The sequence below is a fragment of the Sinocyclocheilus grahami genome, unplaced genomic scaffold (assembly GCF_001515645.1).
Source record: "Sinocyclocheilus grahami isolate Dianchi unplaced genomic scaffold, SAMN03320097.WGS_v1.1 scaffold163.1, whole genome shotgun sequence".
NCBI classification, from domain to species: Eukaryota; Metazoa; Chordata; class Actinopteri; order Cypriniformes; family Cyprinidae; genus Sinocyclocheilus; species Sinocyclocheilus grahami.
In genome coordinates this window covers 1,253,940-1,262,471 of record NW_015505342.1, presented here as the reverse complement: position 1 = coordinate 1,262,471, position 8,532 = coordinate 1,253,940, and the positions used below count along the sequence as shown (strand labels likewise).

The 8,532-nt window shown below is 36.7% G+C and overlaps 1 protein-coding gene across 1 annotated transcript in view; it reads right to left on the bottom strand.

Annotated features, from left to right (window-relative positions):
• The window catches only part of nisch (nischarin), a 23,278-nt gene extending 17,469 nt beyond the window's left edge, over positions 1 to 5,809 (bottom strand). Inside the window, exons 1-8 of the mRNA XM_016282656.1 lie at positions 5,627 to 5,809; positions 5,039 to 5,122; positions 4,149 to 4,331; positions 2,757 to 2,805; positions 1,298 to 1,461; positions 994 to 1,089; positions 822 to 917; positions 465 to 617 (exon numbers count right to left, since the gene is read on the bottom strand). Of these exons, the coding sequence (XP_016138142.1) occupies positions 465 to 617; positions 822 to 917; positions 994 to 1,089; positions 1,298 to 1,461; positions 2,757 to 2,805; positions 4,149 to 4,331; positions 5,039 to 5,122; positions 5,627 to 5,707 (906 nt within the window). The 5' untranslated portion in view covers positions 5,708 to 5,809. The remainder of the gene's footprint in view (positions 1 to 464; positions 618 to 821; positions 918 to 993; positions 1,090 to 1,297; positions 1,462 to 2,756; positions 2,806 to 4,148; positions 4,332 to 5,038; positions 5,123 to 5,626) is intronic.
• Between the last annotated feature and the right edge of the window lie 2,723 nt (positions 5,810 to 8,532).

Here is an 8,532-nt window from a genome sequence, read left to right as displayed (position 1 = left end):
GTTGCACTCGCGTCTCGCACAAAGGAGCCGCATGTTTAGAAAGCCATGTAAAATTAATGCAAGTTTAACTTTGAAAAAAAACATATATCGAGACTTTATGGCGGGTTTTTTCCCATCCCACTGCATCTCATGTTTTTACATGAAAAATGTACTCTGTGTGCTTGGCTTTGGATACATACATGATGCTGTTTTGTTTATAGTTGTTTAAACAACTTAATTAATTATAATTGGTTTATAAACATTATTTTAAACATTATGCACTTTTTTCACAGATAGTCATGTTATCTTTAAATAAACATGCATTAGTAATATTTTGCTCGATGCGCCCTCTTGTGGCCTCAGAAGAGAAGCCAAAAGCTTTTCTTCACCCTAACTGAAATTATGCATTTTAAATTCGAGTATTGATAATATTTAAGTACAAAATTCGAATTTAGTTTTTCAGCCATTTTGAAAGCCCTACTCACCACCGAGTCATCAATGCAGCGTATGAAGTTTCGGCTCATGTCCAAAGTAGTGAGCATCTTCCACGTGGGAATGATCGCCGTCACGGGACAGTCCGTATCAACACCCTCAGGTTCCCACTGCGCAAATTCGGACGCTTCAGGAACTAAGATTTCCTATTGAAGACGGAGCATACATTATCATTCGGACAACTTTCAGCACCACTGAAAAAAATCATTAGTTTTAAGACTTTTGTTTATCATTTTTACTTTTACAGATGCAAAAACTTTCCAACCTTTTAACAGACCCTAAAAACATTTCTTGATACACGTTCCTGCATTTTTGAGATTCATAAAACAGTGACAAATGGTCTAGCGTGCCTTCATGCTGCTGGCTGAGAGGTGTATGCTGAGCGTGGCAAGAGTGGGCTTTAGGGAAGGCAGATCTTTGATTTGTCCGACATCACAATCACTGATCTGAGAATGAAAGTTAAGTGTTAGAAACATCATCCACCACAGACCCTGACAAAACACAAATCGTGAGTTTCTTCACCTCGATCTGAAGCAGCGATTTAAAGATGGACAGGTCAAACGGGAGGCTCTGCTCCTCGATGTTACTCGTCCCCACCATTGCTTTCATTCCAGGGATCTGAGTGTGAAGATTTAATGTCAACAGCAGATAAAACAGGAGAGTTCGGACACTTTTGTGCATTTTTTTATACTGTATTTTCAATAGAGAATATAAAGAATTTGAGATACCAACAGTGAACCAATATGATACATTTATACAGTTTATATATATAAACTGATATTGGCACTAGTATTTGATGACATTTAGTAAAGTGCCAAACTCAAACCTTGAGGTACTTGAGGCGGCAGGTGAAGTCCAGGATGTGTCCCAGGTCAGCTCTGGCGTCTCCGTTGGTACAGGTTGGTTTGGCGAGTTTCAGCTGCTGTGAGACGGCGTACAACTGGAGCGGCCTGAGGAGAAACACCTCGCCTGCAGCCAACAACTGCTCACCTAGAAGAAAAGACACAACTACGACATTTTAGAGATCTTAATAGAGGCTGTACAAATCAGCAAGATTTTTTACAAAAATAAATACTTTAATTCAGCGGGATGTATTAAATTGATCAAAAGTGAAAGTAAAGACATTTAGAATATAAAGATTTCTATTTCGAATAAACAGTTCTTTTGAACTTGTTATTCATTAAAGAATCGTGTTAATAAATGCATCGATGCATATTAAAAATATTACGCTTGTTGAATAATAAAGTTGAAGTTTTCAACTTTGATAATAAATAAAAGTTCCTTGAGCAGTAAATCAGCATATTAAAATGATTTCTGAAGGATCGGAGTAATGATGCTGAAAATTCAGCTTTGCATCACAGGAATAAATTACACTTTAAAGTATATTTCAACAAAAAACAGTTATTTGAAATTGTAACGTTTCACAATTACTATTTTTACTGTATTTTTGTTCAAATAAATACAGCCTTGATTAACACAAGAGACTTCTTTTAAAAATCTTACTGATGCCAAATGTTTGAACTAGTTTAATGTAAAACTGCTCATATTATGTATTATGCAAAATTAGCAAGTAAATAAAAAGTATATAAATATATATACAGTGGGGCAAAAAAGTATTTAGTCAGCCACCAATTGTGCAAGTTCTCCCACTTAAAAAGATGAGAGAGGCCTGTAATTTTCATCATAGGTATACCTCAACTATGAGAAACAAAATGAGAAAAAAAAAATCCAGAAAATCACATTGTAGGATTTTTAAAGAATTAATTGGTAAATTCCTCGGGAAAATAAGTATTTGGTCACCTACAAACAAGCAAGATTTCTGGCCCTCACAGACCTGTAACTTCTTCTTTAAGAGACTCCTCTGTCCTCCACTCGTTACCTGTATTAATGGCATCTGTTTGAACTCATTATCAGTATAAAAGACACCTGTCCACAACCTCAAACAGTCACACTCCAAACTCCACCATGGCCAAAATTTCAACAGGGGATTTGTAGAAAAATGCAATGAGGGTTATTTTTTATAATCTATTTCTATTATTTTTTATCATCATCTTATTAATTGTTATCATTGGTCCAATATGAACAACAATTTTATAGGTACCAGATTGCAGTTATTCATCTTTTCTATGTTACATTAAAATATTTGATGTCTGATTTCACTTTAAGCATGCAAAAGTCTCATTTGGAGCTTTATTATAGTAGCCCATTACATTGTTTATCGGCCAATACATTGAATGCTGTACATTTCAAGCATTTAATAACTCTAGGATTGAATAACAACACACCCTTATGAAAGAGCTCTTCAGCCAGGGCCGCAGCAATTCCATTGATTTCCTGAAAATAATGAAGTTCAAGTCAAAGATGGATTCTCTCACAACAAACCTTATTCAAACATTACATTTGGTCGTTTTAGATGTTCACAAATTACAATGAGTGGCCTTGTTCATAGACTAAACTGCAAAAGCTGCACCAGCCGAAACAGCAATGTCACTGGAACTAGTTTAATGACCTGCATGTGCTTCGTCAAATCATTTCCTGAAAGATTGTACCAGGGGAAAGCAGAAATAACTTCTGATTTCCTCATGACATCCTGTTTAAAGGAACAGTTCACCCCAAAATGAAAATTTACTGAAAAAATACTCACCCTCAGGCCATACAATTTGTAGATTAGTTTATTTCCACATCGGAACAGATTTGGAGAAATGTAGCATTATATCACTTGTTCACTAATGGATCCTCTGCAGTGAATGGGTGCCGCCATTATGAGAGTCCAGACAGCTGATAACAACATCACAATAATCCACACAACATTTATTTAGAACTGTTTTAGCTTAAAAATCTGTGCATATTTCTCTCCTGATTCAGACGAAGCAAATTTTCACAGGAGAACGCAATATTATGGATAGAGCACTTTTTCACTTCACAAGACATGAACTGATGGACTGGAGTGGTGTGGATTACTGTGATGTTTTTATCAGCTGTTTGGACTCTCATTCTGACGGCACCCATTCACTGCAGAGGATCATGCTACATGCTACATTTCCCCAAATCTGTTCCGAGGAAGGACAAACTCATCTACATCTTGACATTTTCTGCAAATCTTCCTATTTTGTTGAACTACTCCTTTAATGATTTGCGTGTGCTTCTTCAACTCATTTCCTGAAAGATCTCGCCAGAAAAGCAGAAATAACTCTTGATTTCCTCATGATATCTTGTTTAGAACTGTTTTTCTTTCTACGCATTCTGAGAAAATTAGTTCTAATGCATGTTAATGTGCACAAATGCCAATGCCAAAAATGCCAATCAAGGACAAATGCACAAACATAAAGCTCGTCTGCGCTCCAAAACAACTCAGTCCTGTCATATGCCTACTCCAGACAAAAGCCTTACAGAGATCAATATCAATACCACTACTGTGAGCACGAGAACAAGACTTACGGCCAGATAACAGGCCTTGCTGTTCCTAGAACCATTTATACGGCTGAGATGAGAGAATGCAGTGCAACACGATTCATCTTCACAGGATGAAGGCAACAGCGCAAGAGTTGCATGCAGTTGCTTTGGATGGATTACACACAAACTCCGGTTAACATTTAACCAGCATGTGACAGATAAAAAGGAATCTTCTGTTTACAATCTTCTGCTTCCTATCAAACACAAAGCACAAACAAACTTACATATAAGTGAAAGAGTAAGAAGTTAGACAGGACTTTGGGGGTCGATGCAGGGAATCTGCTCAGGAGCGTTTGGAGATAAACCTCCAGCTCCTTTTGTCGCTTCTCCACGAGGCTTTTGGAATTTTTGCCGATGATCTTCTTGGGCGGCAACAGATGCTTATCGATCTTCTTCTCCACAGTGAGCTGAAGTCAACAACATTTCATCAGTTTTAGCAGTCACTCACTATGAACACAATGTCAGTATCTGAGGTCTGATCTGTTGTTGATGACATAACTCACTTTTTCGTGCAAATCGTGAAAGTCGCTGTATCGATGCTTGACAGTCCACCTGTGATCTCCAACATTCACCTCTATGATGTAAACCTGAAAATATATATACATCTTTACATTTGTTTTTCATAATTAATATGACATTATTCGCCAATATTTCTCATTAATGGGTGTTTTAATCTCTGCAAACCAACAAACACCCCTCCACTTTATCATACCATCAACATAATAATATAACTGTGTATTATGCAAATGAGCATGCAAATAATTAAAAAGGCCTGACACTAATCGCTATTATTATTACTTAGTAACAATTAAACACGTGACTCATTTAAACATTGATATATTATCCCCATATTTTTATTTATTATTAACAAACATCCGCTCTTATGCAAGAAACGTGCTTCATTAAAACGTCTACTTTATCTTAAAGGTTACACAACTAATCTATTAACCAACTAAATATACTTTTAACCACCAAATCTAACAATATAAATCACGTTCATGTATTTATTCAAAAACTGCTAACATACTTCATCAGTTTTAGCAGTCACTCACTATGAACTATGAACACAATGTCAATATCTGAGGTCTGATCTGTTGTTGATGACATAACTCACTTTTTCGTGCAAATCGTGAAAGTCGCTGTATCGATGCTTGACAGTCCACCTGTGATCTCCAACATTCACCTCTATGATGTAAACCTGAAAATATATATACACATCTTTACATTTGTTTTTCATAATTAATATGACATTATTCACTAATATTTCTCATTAATGGGTGTTTTAATCTCTGCAAACCAACAAACACCCCTCCACTTTATCATACCATCAACATAATAATATAACTGTGTATTATGCAAATGAGCATGCAAATAATTAAAAAGGCCTGACACTAATCGCTATTATTATTATTATTATTATTAATTAGTAACAATTAAACACGTGATTCATTTAAACATTGATATATTATCCCCATATTTTTATTTATTATTAACAAACATCCGCTCTTATGCAAGAAACGTGCTTTATTAAAACGTCTACTTTATCTTAAAGGTTACACAACTAATCTATTAACCAACTAAATATACTTTTAACCACCAAATCTAACAATATAAATCACGTTCATGTATTTATTCAAAAACTGCTAACATAAACGTGAATATGCGCTGAACAACCGACCCAACCGACCCATATCAAACTAACCGTGTAATTCTCCACCAGCTCGGATCCGACGATACGGACGCGTTTCTCCGCGCTGTGCTCCGGTAGATGCGGCGCGTCCATCTTCACTTCAGCGCGAGTTTGAGCGCGTCGCGATGAAAAATGCAAATCTAGCTGTCATGTCGCGCCTCCATCTTTGTTGTGGTTTAACGGGAGCGAAGCGCCTCCTTCTCGTGTTTCTCACGCACCGCGGCGCTCACACACAAAGAGAGCTTTATCGCCCCCTACCGTAGAAGAACGTTACTACTCAAGCTCAGTTTTATATCGTCAGCAGAACTTCAATTATAGATATCAATGCTATCACTCCATTGATCTAAATTAGGGTGAATTCAGTGAGATTATCCTATTTATTTTATGAAGTGATATTTCACGTAATTGTCTGATCTTTTAATATATATAATGAATAATATATGTAACGACTTTATTTGTGTTGGATATCAGAGTAAAGCTATACTTTAATAGAATTTTGATATTAAACACATTTTCTTAAATATTTTTACATATACAAATACATATGTATCTAAAACACATGTTTATGTGACTCTTTCTATCACAAACCCGCTAAACTCGTGCAATTTCTCCTCTAGGGGGTTCAGAAGCAAGGAATTGTACCCAATTCTACATTAGAAATGAATAAAATCTAAATAAATAATTACAAATTGTGACAACTTTAACAATTCTGTAAATTAGATTATAATTGATCGTTTTGAATGATATGTAGCCTGTGTGTATAAATTAATTCAAAAAATATCGGTCAAGTATTATTATAAATATTCTTACAAAATAATATTAATAATGATAATAATTTAGCTACCATGACTGCAAGAAAGAATGCTAACAATTATTTAATCAATATAAATAAATAAATAAATAAATTCAGCTCACATATGTGAATTTAGTAACAAAGGAGGGTTTGTTCCCAGCATGAGATCCGGCCATCGGCATTTATAGGCTTATTAAAAAAAGTTGTGAAATAACTGCCTAACAACACTAACTGAACACTGGTGCCGCAAAAATAATGGATTTACTCATCGGAGCTGATCAGCGGTCTAACAGTGCTGTCGAAGTCAAAATGACAGATGGCCAATAAAATCTATGAAGGTGGACATTACCCGTTTACAGGGGTGTAAAAAGTTCTGGAAAATTATACTTAAATCCAAATACAGTAGAAAGTTGTACAATTTTAAAATGTACTTATTTAAAAAAGCATGACAAAACATGGGCGTCGCTAGACCAGTTTTAGGTTTTAGGCTATAGCCCCCCTAAAATTGCGATTACTGTAGTTCCATAAACTGTACACGAATTCGGGATCGCCTCAGCCCCCTTTAAATTTCATCTGAAAACGGCTCCTCAGTCTTTCAGCGCGTTCTTTTTCAGTCTGCAGACGGCGGCGGTGCAGAGCGAGAAACAGAGGACGGTGTGGGATTATCGACACTGGCCATCATGGAAACAGCTTTCAGCACACGGTGGAATGTTCTTCGGTTTGGGACATTGACCCGGCTTCACTGCGAGGACACAGATAGTCAGCTTTAGTTTGTGATCTCCTTCCAGATGATTGGGGTGGACACCGTCCAGGCTTTGCTGTTATACAGACACATGACCGAAACCGTCACTGAATGCTGAACAGTTCCATTCACTTAAATTTAAAAAAAAAAAAAAAAAAAAAAAAAAACTTTTTCTTTCTCTTTATTTATTCCTTCTTTTACGTATCCGGTCCATGAACTTCCGTCTGCTAGCCATCAGAGGTCACCCTTTCCATTTTCATTGACTCTCGCACTACACACTGTTGCATTTCACCCCGGACTACATATCCCAAAAAAAAAAAGGGTTTTACATAACATTTTTCTGCTTAAACAAGAGGATCATTAGGGGCCAGGGAGCGTGGTTCCTGCATTTGTAAATCAGGGGTTTTGCATTAAGCCTCAAACCTTAATACAAATTTTACATATTCACCTGCTTCAAATCAAAAGCGTTTTAAAACCCATTACTCATTCCTAAACTGTTACTTTCAAAGACTGAGAGTCACTTATTTCTGCATTTCTTCAGGCTGTGTAACGAAGTCAACAGATCTTCTCACCTGCGGGTCGAGTAGCATCTGTTAAGCTCAAGTATCCGAACAGACACAATAAAACAGCAATCAACGAGAAATACACTCGAGCTGTCATCCTCTGTCGATCTCTGCTGGCAAGTGCGCTGAATTGGTGCATCAGGAGAAGCGGACAACACAAATCTAAAACGAATAAACGTGTTGCTGCAATATCAACCGCTGTAAAATAGGGTTTTATAGATCCAATGAGATCAGGTCCGTTCCAACCCTGATCAAACTCACCTGCCTGTAGTCTTCTAGTAATCTGACTGGAAGGCCTTGATTAGCTTGTTCAGGTGTGTTTGATTGGGGTTGGATGAGCTGAATGCTGCGTTCACACCATGTCATAATAACTAAGGTAGCCTAATATAGCGACCAGAGATGAAGTACAAATACTTCGTTACTGTATTTAAGTAGATTTTTTTGGTATCAGTACTTTACTTCACTATTTATTTACGTCTTTTTACTTTCACTCCTTACATTTTTACACAAATATCTGTACTTTCTACTTCTTACATTTTCAAACCAGGCTCGTTACTTTAGTTTTAATCTGTATTTTTGCCATTCGATAATAAATCTCTAATAAATCATGAATCGGTTAGTCTTGACTGGCAACGCTCTGATTCTCGTGCGCTCCGCCAAAAGGTTTTGATCAGAGTATTCAGTGCGAGAGTCTCCAGAATGGAGAAGCAGAGAGGCAAAATACTGATCTGTTCAGGACTTCAAGTGCAGGTCAGTTTCATCTGTAAATAGGCGACTGTAATTTAGTTTTCGCTTAGTTAAGCTGGGCCTGAATTTCAGC